This window comes from Microchirus variegatus (assembly GCF_963457635.1).
Source record: "Microchirus variegatus genome assembly, chromosome: 2".
Lineage (NCBI taxonomy): Eukaryota > Metazoa > Chordata > Actinopteri > Pleuronectiformes > Soleidae > Microchirus > Microchirus variegatus.
In genome coordinates, this window is record NC_139803.1 from 37,931,262 (window position 1) to 37,948,623 (window position 17,362).

The window sequence follows — 17,362 nt, forward strand, 5'->3', positions numbered from 1 at the left end:
AATTTTTTTATTTATTATTTTTTTTAAACCAAGACACAGCGCTAACACTGCTCTTCCCTGTTTGACTGCTCTCGTGTGGACTTTTGCTTTTCACCCCCAAATGCTAACGAAGCGAGCGCTTCCCCACAGCAACACACTCACACAGTGTTTCTGTGTCGCTGCGCGCTTCTAACTAATGCGTGCTGACAAAATACGTTTCCTTTTTTTTTTTTATTATTCTGCTGATTGTTTTTAGCTGCTGTTAACATCATTAAAGCCAGCAGAGCATTTTTTTTCTTACTTTCCCCCCAATCCCCCTCTCACCGACCCCAAAAGAAGATGAAGGCTGTCACTCTGAATCCACATCACAGAGAACTGTGACACACAGTGTGTCACTCATTTAGGTTGATGTTATATTTGGCTTCTGTCTCCTGCACATATCATCAAAATGGTTGAAGGGTAATCCCAGAGCTTCCTGAGGCACATTTTACAGACTGACACCCTTCAGTTTGGTGCAGGAGCATTCGCATCATTGCTTTTTTTTTGGGTGACACTGACTGATTATAATTTAAAAAGTAGATGCATCAACTAAAATATCCTTTTTACTGCTCTGTGCCGTTTCTTTATCTCCGAATTTTCTGTCAGTCAGACACAGCTTCTGGGTGATACATATTTATCACTGAGTTGCAGCATTGAATATAACCAGTGAGTAGGGGTGGGAATGTTTTACTATCTCACAATTCGATTGCGATTTTTGCAGCTACGATTTGATTCAAAATTATTTCTGCTTCAATCTATAGGCGTGCAAAGGATGATCTACTCCAGTCTGCTTTGATTTATTAAGTTATAAACATGTATCAATGCTTAGATTGGAATTGTTGAAACTGTTGCATAAAGGCAATATCACATAGTGCATCAGTAAGAAAAATAAAAGCCAGATTTTGGTACCGATCTGGCCCTTTTGACACACCTACTGTCAATTTAGAGTGTCTAATTTGCCTAATGCCCAGAATTGGACTGAGAGGAAACTGGAAAACCTGGATCGGATCCCGAACCCGGGTCTTCTTGCTGCAAAGGCAACTGTTTTTGCCCGAAATTTAGCAGATAATCTGGCCAAATTATCCTGTAGTGTGAGGGGGGGAGTATTAAACATTGGTGCGTGAGCACAACCACACAATAACTAATGACTGGTCAAATGGATGTTGCATACTTTTTCCGTAACTTGTACAAGCCGAGTTCATTCCGTATTCTTTTTTTGCATTTCTTTTTCTGTTAAAATTCACGATAAAAACCCAAATATGTGGAATCTTCTCCCTGAAATCGTTGATTAACAACAAGTGCTGCATCTTGACTGCATCGTCTAGTCTGTGCTTTCTCAGGATTAAAAACGTCGAAAAAATTAGTTACAAAGTCTGTCGTGACTCTGGTCTCCCATGTTTTTAAAATCAGATTGGACTCTCTTTTACTCTCTTACTATTAATACAAGTTTTTTGGGCCTGCATTTGTTTGGTTTTCCTCCACCCCCTTATATTATTTACTGTACATTTACCTTCTTCCCTTGTGCCTCTGTTGTACACTTAACTTCTCCATCTTGCCTCTTTCTCTCTCACTCTCACTCCCTCACCTTCATCAAACCTTCATCTCAGCCCTGCTCTCTCTTCTTTCTCCTTTTGTTCTCCATTCCCTCCCTTTTCCCTCCCTCCTCTCTCTCCATTCTTTTAATCATATTGTTCCTGTAATGCTCCGGTGCTTCAAGCCAAAGCTTTTAAATAAAAACATGTGAATGAACACTGCACACACACATACACTCAGTGGGTGCCTGTGTATGTTTGTGTATGAGGCTCTGTCCCCCCGCACTACCACCACCACCGTCCCTCCCCCCTCTCTCTCTGGGCTTTTCATGCTCTTTCTTGGCCTCCACATTTAACATGCAAATGCACGTATATACAAGGCAGGAGCACACACACACACACACGTGCACACATGCATGCAGAAACAAGGACACACACAAGGTTAAGTTAGCTTACTTGGCTGCACATGGATACAGCAGCAGCAGAGATTTCTCTACACATCTACATCTGGACTGCAAACATGAATTCTGCATCATGGACTCATGGAGTTAATTTGGGTGCTTTAAAACATTGTTGTCATAATGCATTTATCTCCATCTCCCCCCCCCCTTCCTGCTGGGGAAAGAGAGCATGGATGCCACCTAATGGTGAGAATGTACAGCAGTGACACAGCTGGGCTGTGTGGTGCATGGGGGAAGGGAACTTTAGAATCTCACAGGCTGTGTTGTGAGTATGTGTGTGAAAGTGTGTGTGTGTGTGTTTGGTCATGCGTTTGTGTGGTGTGTGCACATCTATAGCATCACATGGTCCCCGGTGTTGCTCTCTGGTGTCTTTATAAGCCTGATGATGAAGGGTAAAATCAGACTGTTGCTTCATGCATATGACACAGATCTAATGGTCACTCTTACATTCGGATGCAGACCACATGGGTGTGTGTGGGGATCCTGAGATTCTGTCGTTCTCTAGTTGAACTGCAAATGTTACTACAAACAAATGTCTGTTGCATTCAAACCGTTGTGAAACGATGTCACGCAATGATGATGATCATTGAGTATATCAGCGCCACACAACAGTCTCTGTTTCTAAGTGCACACAGGAAGTGTTTTGTTGTGCAAAACTGAAATATGACAAACGACCTGAAAGTCCTTGAGGAAAAATAAGTGCAACTTCTAAGTTTACCATTTACACATGCATTAGGTGCATTAGAGCTGCAACTAATGATTATTTTTGTTAGAATTGATTTATTGTTGGTCCATAAAATGTCATAAAACATCAAATCACGGGTATCAGGAACTGAAAAATATAGTATAGAGTATAGTATATTAATCATAATGTGAAATGTTCACAAATTCATCCTGCGGGCCGGATCAGACCCTCTAGTGGGCCAGCTCTGGCCTCCTGGCCGCATGTTTGACAACCCTGTACAAGAGCAAGATGTCTAAAAACAGAGAGAAGTGCCTAAGAACAGTTCCAGAAGTGAATTCTACCCCTCAAAAAACTTGGTTGTTTCGTAGTTTGATGGGATGAGCGTGTCTTGTGTCTCTGTGCTGCTGGTGTATACACAGAAACGCTCCCTCAGCCGAAGTGGAATAATAACATCAACAACAAAAAAAAAGTTGCTGACTGTGGCTTTAAAGATGTAGTTTATATACTGTGTGTATATATATATATACACACACTGCATATCGTGTATATCTGTATGTCTGTGCCATCATCATAAATCCCATTTAAAGACAGTAAGACATCATATTCATCCTTATAGGATAATAAAACATTCAGTTCGTCCAGCTACAAGTGCATATGTAGTCAATAAGACAGGAAAAAGGTGGTATAAAGCCTATAACTGCAGCCTAACTGTGTGTGTGTGTGTGTGTGTGTGTGTGTGTGTGTGCTTCAGCCTGGCCCAGGTACCGTGTGCTGCGTGTGCAGGAGTTGGGCCAGTACAACCTGGAGATCCTGTCAGCTGACCTGTCCGATGACTCCCTGTACGAGTGTCAAGCTCCGGATGCCGCACTGAGGTCCAGGAGGGCCAAACTCACCGTCCTCAGTATGTTTGTTATTTTTATGTTTTTTATGCACATGTTTCAGCGTCTTTGTTTTTTTTTTAACATTTGCCTCTTCCCCTGCTCCAGTCCCCCCAGATGAACCGGTGATTGATGGCGGTCCAGAGGTGCTGCTGAACGCAGGCGAGTCCTACAACCTGAGCTGCGTGTCTCGAGGGGCCAAGCCGCCGTCCATGATCGAGTGGCTTAAAGACGGTCTGCCTGTGGACGGCGCCGCCAGCATTACTGTAAGTCTCACAGCGCAGAGGACACATACGCACGCTGTGCACTGCAGTCATCATGGGCGAGCTGTCAATCTTCTTCTGTCCTTCTGTTCCATCATCAGGAGGTGCTTCCAGACAGGAAGAGAGTGACCACACGGAGCTTTCTGCCCATCCACCCCGTGGACACTGATACCGGGAGGAACTACAGCTGCATGGCCAGCAACCTGGCCATTCCCACCGGCAAGATCACAACGGTCACCCTCAACGTCCACCGTAAGAGCGATGCTTCCCTTTATCTTCAATACAAACTATAAATGTATCTAGTGGAGCTGGCGTTAACGGCGTCAACGTTAACGCACATTAACGCATGATGTGTTTTCATTCCGGGGCACCGGAGTCCAGGTACCGTTCACCCGTTAGCTCCGTTAGCTGCATTAGCTCCTTTAGCACCGCTAGCGCGTGCACAGTCAAACTGTAGTGCTCTGTTTATTAAACCTCTGTTTTTAATGTTTAGCGTTATTTTAGGGACTCATTTTAACAATCTGGAGTCACGTAAACATGAAGTCATACGTGTTTTTTTCCAGTCAGTCGTCATGGAAATGCGCCATGCGTTAATGGACGATAACTTTGACGCCGTTAGCGTGTTAACGTGCCCAGCACTAGTATCTAGTCTATGCAGATAATGCAGACAATGAATTATTACTCCTTACTTTCTTCCATATGTTAATCTACGTGAATGTTACATTTTTGACGACTCTTTTCTACTTATTAACCATTTCGATTTTATCAGATGGTGGGGAAAAAAAAGGCCAAAGCCATAGAAGAAAGTTGTCATCACATACTGTATCACATGCTAATTAAGTAGTTAACTGTTTTGCATAGCCGTTACTAAATAATGCATGGCATCCATTTTACATCAGACAGACCTCCAGATTGCAGCATATATTAAACATAGTAAGGCTGTTGAATGTGACTCTGTGTGTCTCTCTCTGCAGATGCACCAACTGTGACCTTGTCTATTGAGCCTCGCTCTGTCCTGGAGGGGGAAAGAGTCACCTTCACCTGCCAGGCTCACGCTAACCCTCCTATCATGGGCTACAGGTCTGATTCAACACACACACACACACACACACACACACACACACACACACACACACACACACACACACACACACACACACACACACACACACACACACACACACACACACACACACACACACGTCCACTGGGCCTCTTAAAGCGACAGTCACCTGTCCATATTCTATGAAAGAAATGAAGCCAGTGGAATGACCATTTATTTCACAAGTGTAATGGAATATAAACATACAGTATCTTTAGTGCCGGACATGCTAACACGTTAACGGAGTCAACGTTAACGCATGGCGACTGACCGGAAAAAGACGTGTGCGTTAAAAGACCGATTGTTAAAACGAGTCTCTAAAGTAACGGTAAACTTTAAAAACAGTGGCACACTGCTAAAGGAGCTAACACAGCTAAAGGAGCTAACTGGTTAACGGTGCCTGGACCCCAGTGCCGCGGCACGTAAACATGACGTCACACGCGTCTGCTTTAATGTGTGTTAGCGTTGACGCCCATTAACGTGCCCATCACTAAGTATTTTGTTTATTTTGTTTATTTTCCAACTCCAGCTGGGCTAAGGGTGGCGTGGTGCTGCAGTGGGCCAGAGAGAGCGTCTTCACCACCAAGGCAGACCACTCTTTCTTCACCGAGCCCGTCTCCTGTCTGGTTTTCAACGCCGTGGGAAAGACCAACGTCAGCATCCTGGTGGACGTTCACTGTGAGTCACGCCGCCGCACACTTTGTCTCACTTTGTCAAAGGGATAAATCGTGCCTTTTCCTCAAAGCAACGTCTCCTGATGAATGAGACTTTTCTTTTTTACCACACTTTATTGACATGACAAAGCAGAAGTGCAACACCAAAGACAATCGAGGAATCAAATTCAAAACAAACAAACACATTTTACAGTGTAAGACACATCAAAAGTACTCTCTCCTCTCGTCTCCAGTCGGTCCAATTCTGTTGGTGGAGCCTCAGCCGAAAACAGTCGACGTCGACTCCGACGTTACTCTCAACTGCAAATGGGCGGGAAACCCACCTCTCACACTCACATGGTTTAAAAAGGGATCAAACATGGTAAGAAAGGCTCTGTCTCATCATTTTAGGCTATTTTTAGGTTTAAATGTAATGAGGTCTATCAAATCTATGCAGAAGCTCTCCACATTATGGTCTTATCAAACTACTCTTCTTATCCAGCTTTATTTCACACATTCAAACTCTTTTTTGAAACTCATTTTGACGGTTAAGAATGATTATATATGTATTTTAGCCGCAGTTTTTCACAAAAGTTAATTTTCCCTGATGGATGCGGTTGCTAGGCGACTGCACGACCTTTGCGAGGGGTTAAGAGAAAATGTACACGTTTCCATTGTCAGCCGCTCAAGGGTCACACAGGGGTGTTATAAGACGTCTATTGAAATAAGGCCAGACAAGAGTTACAGGTGATGTTACAATAGCGCATTAATTTCTCCTCTACTCTACGTACATGTGGGCTTTTATTTTGTTTATGGTCGTCCCGCTGTTCTGCAGATTTGCCTTTGTTTATCATTCCTTTTCACTCCCCCACAGGTTCTGAGTAACAGCAACCAGCTGTATCTGAAGTCGGTGAGCCAGGCGGATGCCGGACAGTATGTTTGTAAGGCCATCGTCCCACGGATCGGAGTCGGAGAGACTGAGGTCATGCTCACAGTCAACGGTCAGAAAACTAAATCCACATAGTTTCATGTCTCCTTTTTGTTTTGCAGATAAAGATCTTGTCCTTTTTTTAAAGGTCAGCTTGTCAGAAGTGGAGGGATTTAATCACATTCTAAGAAAAATCATCGATTAATCTGTCGATTATTTTGTTGAGTAATCGTTTGGTCCATAAAATGTCTTATCCACAAACCAAAATGATTCAGTTTGAATGAGTTCTTTGTTATATGAAGCAAAGAAACATAAAAGAAAGAAAATATTCACATTTAAGAAGCTAAAACAATCAGAAATCTTGTTTTATTCATGAAAAAAGCTTCAAACCGATTAATCGATAATCAAAATAGTTGACGATTAATTTAGTAATCGATTAAAGGTGCATTATGTAATAAATCTAAAGCAACTGGCCATAAAATCCTCTTAATATGTCACAGAGACTCAGGAATAATATTCATATAACAAACTGAACTCACCAACAACAACAGTACAGACAAAATATTTGCATTAAAAAAAATATTTTGCAGACTGCAAATTATGTTTATGTTTTGAAATCATGTTTTGGCATGTGGCGCCACCTACCGCCGTCTACAAATCATTGCAGTCAGTAGAGTCTCAGCTGCCGAGCAACCACGGGTTGCCAGTTACGTCAGAAAATGAAACCTAAAAGACTTTGGTATTTTGAATTTGAATGTAGTAACAGTTTTTGGCCACATTCTTACATATGGCACCTTTAATAATCGATTAATTGTTTCAGCTCTAACTTAAATGTATATATATATTGTTTAAAGCAACATGTTTTCATAATGTTTTGTTTTGCAGTTCCCACACGAGACACTTAAATAACAATAGGAGAAAACACAATCGTTTTCCTTGGCAATCAGACCAATTATCGAAATAGTTGACGATTAATTTAGTAATCGATTAATCAATGAATTGTTTGATCTCTAGTGACTAATGTTTGTTCTGTTTTAAACAATCCAGGTCCTCCCATCATCTCCAGTGATCCAGTCCAGTACGCAGTCAGAGGGGAGAGAGGAGAGGTGAAGTGCTACATCGCAAGTACACCTCCTCCAGACAAGATTGTAAGTGAAAAGAAAAATCACAGTGCCAAACCTGCAATTGGAATTTCCAAAATCATAGCCCAGCTTCAATTATTCAGCTTAAAAAATGCCAAAGCTTTGGTCACAAAGAGCACAAAGTTGTACCTTTTTTTTACTGTACCGCACTTACTGCACAGTAGATGTGTTCAGGCACTGCCCCCCCCCCCCTTTTCTTTTTGAGCGGTGACTCACCCTGAAACTCCTCTAGAATGTTCCTTCATCCCCGTCCCATAAACAAACCAACACTAACACTAAAGCCGCTCCACTTATAGCTCCTGCTGCATCACAAATCAGCCCGGGCGCTCTCTCAGCTCGACTGTGACGCGGCGGTTGCTCCTTTTGCGTCCGCTGTGACGGATCTATCCTGACTCACGGTGCAAAGTGCCAGAGGTCGGGGACGGAATAGGATTTATAAAATATACAGGACTGGAGTGGAACAGTTGTCCCAGTAAACGCCTGAGCCAGGAGATTCTCCTTCTTCTGGAATAAGTGGGCACATTATGGGAACATGTGGGCTTATACATAATTAACCTCCTCTTTTCATACAGTACTTCAATTGCTGAATAATACAGCGGCTTTTAGTGGCTTTAAAGATGGAGAATGTGCCAGATTCTCACTCTGGCTCTGTCAACTTCACTCGTACCTGCAGAAACATACAAACTGTTGCCCGTCTAGGAAATCATGCAATGTGAGTCTGTACTGAACACATACATCCTATATAAGGCTATAATAACTATTTCATCCAATCCTTTTTCACGCTATATTTGTAAAGCACTTTAAAACAACCACACATTTCTGTGTAGAATATTAAATTAAAGAAGGAATAAATCAAATAAAAGGCCATTCTTATTAGTACTTATTTATTTGCCTTTATTTGATCAAGAAAGGACACATTAGTTAAATAACAGATGATGAAAACCTGCAGCTTTCGCCAAACTATCGACAGCCCATTAAACCCACACTGATAAATAACGCAAGGGTGCAATTAAATGCCAAAAGACCCATTCTTGAAAGGAGTAGTGTGTAGATTGTAGATTAATAAACTGCTAAATTTTTATGCCAAAAGTTATATGCATTGAACATTGTCTGCTCTGTCTCTAATTTCTGTGTGGTACTGTACGTACAAGAGCTCCAGTTGCTGTGCAACACCTGTAAAAAGTGTTGGTAGTTTCAGGCAGAGGCCAGGCTGAGCTGTTTCCCCCTCTGTTTCTCATTATGACGTTGGCCTGAGCTGCTCAGCTGCTGCCTCGAGTTTCATATTTACAAAAACAGAACCTGGATGTTTGTGCCAATTTCCCTTATGAAGCTCAAAACGAAAGTGAATAACTACACACGATGTATCTCCCCCAAAATGCCGAACTATTCCTTTAAAACTGTTGCTGGGAACGTTAATGTGTTAACGGCATCAACGTTAATGCATGTTAGCTCCGTTAGCGTGCCTACAATTGAACTGGAGCGGTCTGTTTATTAAACGAAAAGAGCAGCGCTACAAATAACCAGCGTACCTGTGTAACTGCGTATGTGTGCCTCTGTTTTTAAAGTTTAGCGTTACTTTAGAGACTCATTTTAATCATCGGGATTCATGTAAACATGATGTCACTTGCGTCTTTTTCTGGTCAGGCATCATGCGCTAATGCGCGTTAACGTTGACACCGTTAACGTGCCCAACACACTTTAAAACATATTTTTTGGGCTTTAAATGTATTTAAATTAGGAAATGTACTTAAAGGAGCAGTTGCTATGTTTTGTTTGCAGTTTCAAAACATACCGTTTGTACAAAGAAAGAATGTAGGAATAATTCCCATTTCAGTTTATGTCATTTTATCATTGCCGTTTATCAGGTAGCTCCATTAGCTGCATTAGCTCCTTTAGCGGCGTTAGCGTGCCTACAGTAGAACTGGAGCAGTCTGTTTATTAAACGAAAAGAGCAGCGCTACAAATAACCAGCGTACCTGTGTAACTGCGTATGTGTGCCTCTGTTTTTAAAGTTTAGCGTTACTTTAGAGACTCGTTTTAACAGTCGGGGATTCACGTAAACATGGCGTCATATGTCAGACGTCATGGAAACGCGCCATGCGTTAGCGTGCCTTAACGTTGGCGACGTACTTGCCCAGCACTATTTTAAACATACTTTTTGGGGCTTTAAATGTATTTAAATTTGGAGATGTCCCCTACAGGAGCAGTTGCTATGTTTTATTTACAAAACATACTGTAAGCATAGGTGTAAGAATAATTCTTCCCATTTCAGTTTATGTCATTTTGCGATATGATGATGATTTAAAATGGTCATGAAAATGGTGAAACTGCTCTTATTTGATGCCTTATTGTACACATAAATAGATGAAAAATTAATTAATCAATCATATAATACCCTAAAACTGTGTGTGCTCTGCAGGTGTGGGCATGGAAGGAGAACGTGTGGGAGAAGGAGAAGGGCACGCTCCTGGAGCGGTACACGGTGGAGCAGAGCAAGTCGTCGGCCGAGGGTGCGGGCGTCCTCTCCACCCTCACCATCAACAACGTGATGGAGTCTGACTTCCTGTCCACCTACAACTGCACCGCCTGGAACGCTTTTGGCCCCGGCACCATGATCATCACGCTGGAGGAGACTGGTGCGTCACTGAAAACCAACTGTACAGTGTAATTTTTAGCCAGTTGATGGAAAATAGAATAATGGATTTAAAACAACAATGTAATGTTACTCTTGTCATGTCCACATGTCGTTACATGACTTCCTTGAGTTTTAAGCTCCTACTGCATATTTTTAAAGGTGATATTGACCTTAAAATGCTATTTCTTTTAGGCAAGGGAAAGAAAATCCTTTATTCATGCTGGGTTCCATCTGCATTTACTCTGACACAATGGCATCGACAGTGGCTTAAAAATCTTTACTTTTAAAAAATATATATTTTAACAGTGTATTATAAAGATGGCCTTTAAATTATGATATGAATATGTGACGATATACTGTATATAGGGATATTATATTTGTGATAATTGAGTCAGATCATTATTAGCTAAAACATCGTCTGATAGAGGTGACATTTTGATCCAAATTGCAAATTCATTTGAGGTTTTTAATCCATTAGCTGTTTGTATTGAGTTAAAAAAAATCTAATTACAAACTCAGTCATATACTGAGAAAAAAAATGAAAGGTAGCAAAGGTGTGATAAACTTGTTTAAAACATTGATTGAATGGTAATTCTCATTCTCATGCATGATAAAAATATAATTATCTAATTACATGAGAAATGTAATGACAACACCAGCATTTAATTGATATATACAACAAATTAATAACTGAAGAAGTATTAAGTTATTCACAAGTTAACAATTAAAGGTACTCTGTGTAATATTTTGCATATTATTGAGAACTTGTGTAGCAGTTTGTGTGGGCTACTGTGGGATCCAAAATGGCTGCTTATGTTGAGCCGACCCAGCTCCTGATATAAAAGACTCCAAACAACAATTTAATCAGGTTATTTTACTCTTATTTAAAAGAGCTACAGCTACATTTTACACACTGGACCTTGTCTCATTCATTAAACTGTGGTGTTTATCTCATATCCTTTCTCACACTTTGTTCATTTCAGAGGAAGTCCCAGTGGGGATAATTGCTGGTGGGACCGTTGGCTCCACCATCTTCCTGTTCATCTTCCTGCTGGTCCTCGTTCTCATTTTCTATCGCCAGCGCAAAGGCAGTGAGTCATTCCCTCCACGCACACACACAGACACATAAAGACAGTCAGCAAACCTGCCAAATGCAGCACACGTTTTGTCATGATTTTGCTTTAGTATTTTAGTCCTCACCGGAAACCTGCGTATGAAAACACACACACACTAGGCCTCGCATGTGTGTGTGTCCAGCTGCCCTCAACCTTCTGCCGTGTTTTGCTTCTAGGTCGGCGCGGGGTCACGCTGGGTAAGCCCGACATCAAGGTGGAGACCATCAACAAGGAGACCCACAGCTTGGAGGAGGACTCCGGCAGCGTGTCCACGGCTTCGCGCATGGTCAAGGCCATGTACTCGGTGAGCAGCGGCGGGATATGTGTGTGTGTGTGTGTTTTTGTGGACGCCGACACTGTTTGCTCAGCCTGTAGCTGTAGAGAAAAACCTCAGCTTAACTCTCCCCCCGTCACTGCACCTTCAGACTAAAAAAACAAACTCAGTGTTTTTCCTCCTTTTAATTCCATTTTCTCTTTTCCTGTTGCCTCCTTTTATTATTTTCTGTTTTGTTACGGCACCTTCTGTTCCTTTCACCCCCCCCCCCCCCCCTCCTCCTCCTCTCCTTCTTTTTTGATTTTTGTTTTGTTTTGTTGTTTGACAATTTAGTTTCTCCCCTCTGTGTCCTTCTCTCCTTCCAATCAGCCCTTTAAAGATGACATAGAGCTCAAGTCTGACCTCCGCAGCGACACGCTGGACACACGCCAGGAGTATGACCTAAAGGTGAGAACACAGAAACACTTTAAATTCCACCTGGAGGCACATATACATGACCCTACAAACTGACTTTTTTCAAATTTTTTGGTGTTTTCCATTAAAAGTCACACTTTTATTCATCAAAAGAGTTGCAAAATGAATAGAAAATATAGTCAAGACATTGACAAGATTAGAAATATTAAGTTTCCAGCTGTGCTAACATAATCGCACAAGGGTTTTCAAGGGTTTTCTAATCATCCATTAGCCTTCTAGTGCGATTACCAAACATGTTATACTCATTGAAAAAAAAAAGGTGCTTTTCCTTAAAAAATAAGGACATTTCGAAGTGACCCCAAACTTTTGAATGGTAGTTTACGTACCGAAGGTAGAAAAACACATACATTCAAACAAAAACACTGACACTGACTGAACTGGAGACAGAGTGAAGTCTTGTGGAGTTCAAGTCGCAGGTTAGGTTTCATTCTTATTTTACCTCAAAGGGCTGCAAACACCCTAATCGTGAGTGACACTGCGAGCTCCGAGTAACGGACTGCGCCCGCTGTCACCCGCGGTGACGCTGAGCGCTTCTGTCACGCTGGAAAAAATAGACTCGGTAGGAAGAGCTTTCTTAATTTTTCATACTGAAACCAACCCTGGTATGATCCAAAAAGAGCCTGAGCACATTGGTAGCTCCTTATGTGACTATTTAATATCTATGTGTAAAACTTACATACTGTAAATCTAAAGCGGTTGACAAAGGAGCCAAAGTTTAGAGTAATTCTCTTAATTAATAATTCAATAAATACAGCAGCTTTGTCTTTATTGATAACCCCCCTTTTCCCCCACTTCTTCTGCCCTGAGGTTGTTGTGGCTTATTATGAAAAATACCTCATCAAATATTTAGATTCCATCAGTTGTTAAAGGGTCAGTGTGGGAAGGATTTTGTGAAATTGTTTGTTGGCAAAAAACAATGGAGCTTCAACACGACAGGTTCCATAGAAGATGATGTGTTTTGTGGTAATGTAAAGGCAAAATATAATTAATCAGCCATTATTTTGATAATCAATTAATCGGTCTGAAGAGTTTTTTTTAACACATTTTTGACATTTTATGAACCAACCGATTAATCGGAAAATAGAAGAAAATAGAGAAAATAATCTACAGATTAATCGATTACGAAAATGATCGTCAACTATGGACCAATCGATTAATCGAGAAAATAATTGACAAATTAATCAATTACAAAAATAATCGTCAACTATGGACCAAACAATTAATCAATCGATTAATTGAGAAAATAATCGACTGCTTAGTCGATTGCAGAATAATTGTCAACTATGGACCAAACGATTAATCGATTAATCGAGAAAACAATCGACAGCTTAATCGATTATGAAAATAAACGTCAATTATGGACCAAGCAATTAATTGATTAATCGAGAAAATAATCGACAGATTAATCGCTTGCGGCAATGATCGTCAACTATGGACCAAACAATTAATCGAGAAAATAATCGACAGCTTAATCGATTATGAAAATAATCGTCAACTATGGACCAAACGATTAATCCATTAATCGAGAAAATAATGGACAGATTAACGGATTGCGAACATAATCGTGAGTTGCAGCTCTAGTTTTAAGTTTTAGCTGCTGCATTTAGAATATTCTGGGCCAAAATGAACGATGAAGCTGAGTTTAAATTATATTTGTTTTATTTCCTCCCCACTTGATCGACAGACGCATGTTTTTTAATCTCGTAACAGTTGTACTGGGCGGGTGTATACAGTGCAGTGTGACTGTTGTGGGCCAACAATCGTGATTTATTATGACTGCTCCTCCTCAGAACAGATGTCTCAGATGTCTTATTTCGGGTCCTGTACTTTTCTTTTTCTTCCCGGTCTACATTATATGATGAGGTTTTGGCATCTGCTGCCTTTGTTTTACTCTGGGCAACTTGTGTCCAGCAGGAAAGAGGAAACACTCAGTGTTATAGTGTGATTATTCTGGTTTTGTGCCAGTTTATATCGCCGACGAAAACAGCTAATAGATGTGGCTGTGATGGTGTGTTACTCAATAGCTGTGAGAATAACCGAGAAGGACAAAAAAACATTTTCATGTACAGTTAGCTATTCTTTAATTGTTGGATTTCTTTCACGGTCCAGCTGTGAGGAAACTTAGCTTCTCTGATTGTTCGCTCATCGAGAAGATATTTAAGGAAAAAAGCACATTTCCAATCGAAAAAAAAGCACAAAAAGAAGTTGACAGGTATTTTGTGCTCTCTCAGCTGCTATGAATCATTTATACATTTTGACACTGCGGGGTTGGGCTGAGGTGACAAATGTATTTTCACGCATGAAGCTGCCAAAAGCAGACAAGAATCCACCCCAGGAGGTGGTTAGATCACCCTGACAACACCCTCAGCCACACTTTTTTCTCCCCTTCTTCTTATTCTTGCTGCTGCCTGAAGCTCTAGCAAAGCAAAGTTGTTTGTGGGGTGGGAGAAGTCTGCGTACATAAGAGACGGTAGCACTGTGTCAGAAATAAAAGTAGAGCAACATCAGAGTGAGACGGGGGGGGGGGGAGCATCTTCCCTTCATCCAGACGACCCAGGGGTCGATGCTGCATCCTGGCAGGGATTGACTGTAAACTATCTTCGGTGAAACAAAATGAAAGCTGTGATCCAAAACCGTGCAGCAAATTGTGACATTTCAAAAGCAGGTTTTGTGTAGCTCACTGACACTATAAATGCGACTGACTGAGGGTTTGACTTTAAAAGTCTAGAGTTTTGCACTGAGAAAAAACAAAGTGTGCTTGTATTGGATCCTGTTTCCAGAGGAAATTGAGGAGCAGCTCTTTCTGCCAGAAAAAACTAAAACAGATGTAGATGTTGGTGAGACAGTGCTCTTGAGATCTTCAAAATAAAAAATAAAAAACACTGTTTCTGGTTATTGGACAGCACTGTTCCAAATTTACACTTTGATTGACAAGGAAAAATATTGTGTTTTCTCCTATTATTATTTAAGTGTCTTGTGTGGGAACTGCAAAACAACACATTATGAAAATATGTTGCTTTAAACAATATATCTATATATAAGTTAGAACAGTTAATCGATTACTAAATTAATCGTCAACTATTTTGATAATCGATTATTCGTTTTGAAGCTTTTTTCATGATTAAAATATAAGAAATAAGATTTCTGATCGTTTTAGCTTCTTAAATGTGATTTTTCTTGATTTCCTTGCTCCACATAACAAAGAAATCATTAAATCATTAAAATTGAATCATTTTGGTTTGACAAACACAGATCAACCTAATATAAGTATATGTACAATTACTATGGCAGTATGATTGTATTGTGATAGTCTCAAAAAACTTTTTGGGAAAAAAAATATTTAAAAAAATAAATAAAAATGTATTAATTAATTTTTTTTAAAATAGGAAAAATGCATTTTTTGAAAAAAAAAAAAAAAAAAAGTTTGGCAAAAAAGTGTTGACTTTATATAAAAACAAATCGAAAAAAAAGAACTATTTTTGATCAAATCCCTCTTGTCTTCAGGATCCCACCAATGGCTACTACAACGTTCGAGCCTCCACCCACGACGAAGGCCGCCCCGCCTCCCGCTCCACCATGCACTACTCTGACTACCGCTCCCCTACAGGAACACCGGGGGGCGCTGCTTCCATCAGCAGCAGTGCCGGCGGCTCTGGAGCCACAGCCAGCGGAGGAGCCCCCATTCCCCCCGGACCCCTCACCTCCCCTGGCCGCCCGCAGGCCTGCTACGACCCTCGACCCCCGTCCAGACTCTCCCACATCAGCTATGCCCAGTTCAACACCTTCACCCGCGGCGGCCAGAGCCAGCAGCCTCCTGCGAACCCCGCTCCCACGACCAGCGACTTTCCAGGCGACTGCAGCCTCCTGGACTCCACCTCTCAGCTGGCCTACGACAACTATGGATACCCGTCGCATTACCAGACCTACCGCATGGGTTTCGCTCCTTCCAGCTTAGCCCCGCTGGAGGCTGGCCCATCCTATGAAATGTACGGGGTGGGATCTGGAGTGGGATCTGGCGTGGGGTCCCCCGGTGTTGGTGTTGGTGTTGGTGTTGGGGTCGGCCCCGGGGTTGGGGTTGGTCCCGGTGTGGGGGTCGGCCCCGGCGTTGGGGTCGGCCCTGGGGGCCCAGCTCCCTCGGGATCAGAGACTGGACTGGGGAAGTACGGCAGCTCGACTCGCTTCTCCTACACCTCGCAACACTCTGACTACTCCCACAGCCGGCACACACAGAGGATGCAGACTCACGTGTGAGACGGGAGAGCCACCACCTCGCAGTCTTAGCTGAGCATGAGGGAAGCATCTTATAAATAGCGTCACACCTAAAAAGAAAAACACAACACACACACACATACACACTATCACAGATTTACATGCACATTTTCACACGCTGACACAAACACACGCACAGCTACAATAAACATCAAATAAAACACCACACATGCACAGACTCAGAAGACCATGCCCGTGAGACAGGGAGAGGAAAAGCAAAAGAAACCGGGCTGAGAAGAAGAAGAAGAAGGAGTTGTCGTGAGACAGGGAAGGGAAATTCCACACAATTTTAAATTCCCTGACTCCCGATGTGTTTGTATATCTGAGCTCTGAAAGAGCGGACAGCGCAAGTCACAATCAAGACTGAGGGGAGGGGGGAAAAAAAGAGCAGAGGAACGAGAGGAAGGAGGAGGAGATCACAGATAGCTTTTGCTATGAATCGACTTTGTAAATGATGAGAGCGAGAGAGAGGAAACGTCTTAAAGCAAACTGACTTGACTGTCCAAGATGGTTCAGAAGAAAAAAAGAAAAACCTCAAAACAGTGGAAGTCATTTCTGGCCGCCATTTTTTTGTTTTTGTTTTCGTTTCGCTGTTTTTGTCTTATTCAACGATCATTGAGCACATATATGGTATCCCAAAATGCTCTTGTGTACAGTGGTACATGCCATCATTCCTCTGAGGCAGCATGGAGGAGTGTGTTGGGGCACTGGGTTTGGGGAGGGTTTGGGGGGGGGGTTGTCATCATTTTGCACTGCATCTACAGTATTCGTGCTTTGGACGTCCCTTATCTATATCTGTGTAATGTCCTCTTTTTATTTGCACACCAGACTAGAGCTTTGTATTCTATTTTTTAACATTACAGAATTATTTTTGTCAGTGTAAAACATGTAATGTGTATGTATGGACCAAAAGTTTTGAACGTTAGTGCACAT

General features: G+C 41.8%; 1 protein-coding gene across 1 annotated transcript in view; it reads left to right on the plus strand.

Moving 5' to 3' along the window:
- The window catches only part of kirrel1a (kirre like nephrin family adhesion molecule 1a), a 34,256-nt gene extending 17,158 nt beyond the window's left edge, over window positions 1–17,098 (plus strand). The window contains exons 3-16 of the mRNA XM_083910080.1: window positions 3,448–3,597; window positions 3,683–3,840; window positions 3,939–4,089; window positions 4,812–4,917; window positions 5,469–5,617; window positions 5,847–5,974; window positions 6,467–6,593; window positions 7,568–7,668; window positions 10,082–10,298; window positions 11,281–11,388; window positions 11,589–11,716; window positions 12,056–12,133; window positions 15,665–16,190; window positions 16,305–17,098. Coding sequence (XP_083766206.1) covers window positions 3,448–3,597; window positions 3,683–3,840; window positions 3,939–4,089; window positions 4,812–4,917; window positions 5,469–5,617; window positions 5,847–5,974; window positions 6,467–6,593; window positions 7,568–7,668; window positions 10,082–10,298; window positions 11,281–11,388; window positions 11,589–11,716; window positions 12,056–12,133; window positions 15,665–16,190; window positions 16,305–16,411 — 2,234 coding nt within the window. The 3' untranslated portion in view covers window positions 16,412–17,098. The remainder of the gene's footprint in view (window positions 1–3,447; window positions 3,598–3,682; window positions 3,841–3,938; window positions 4,090–4,811; window positions 4,918–5,468; window positions 5,618–5,846; window positions 5,975–6,466; window positions 6,594–7,567; window positions 7,669–10,081; window positions 10,299–11,280; window positions 11,389–11,588; window positions 11,717–12,055; window positions 12,134–15,664; window positions 16,191–16,304) is intronic.
- Window positions 17,099–17,362: the final 264 nt, after the last annotated feature.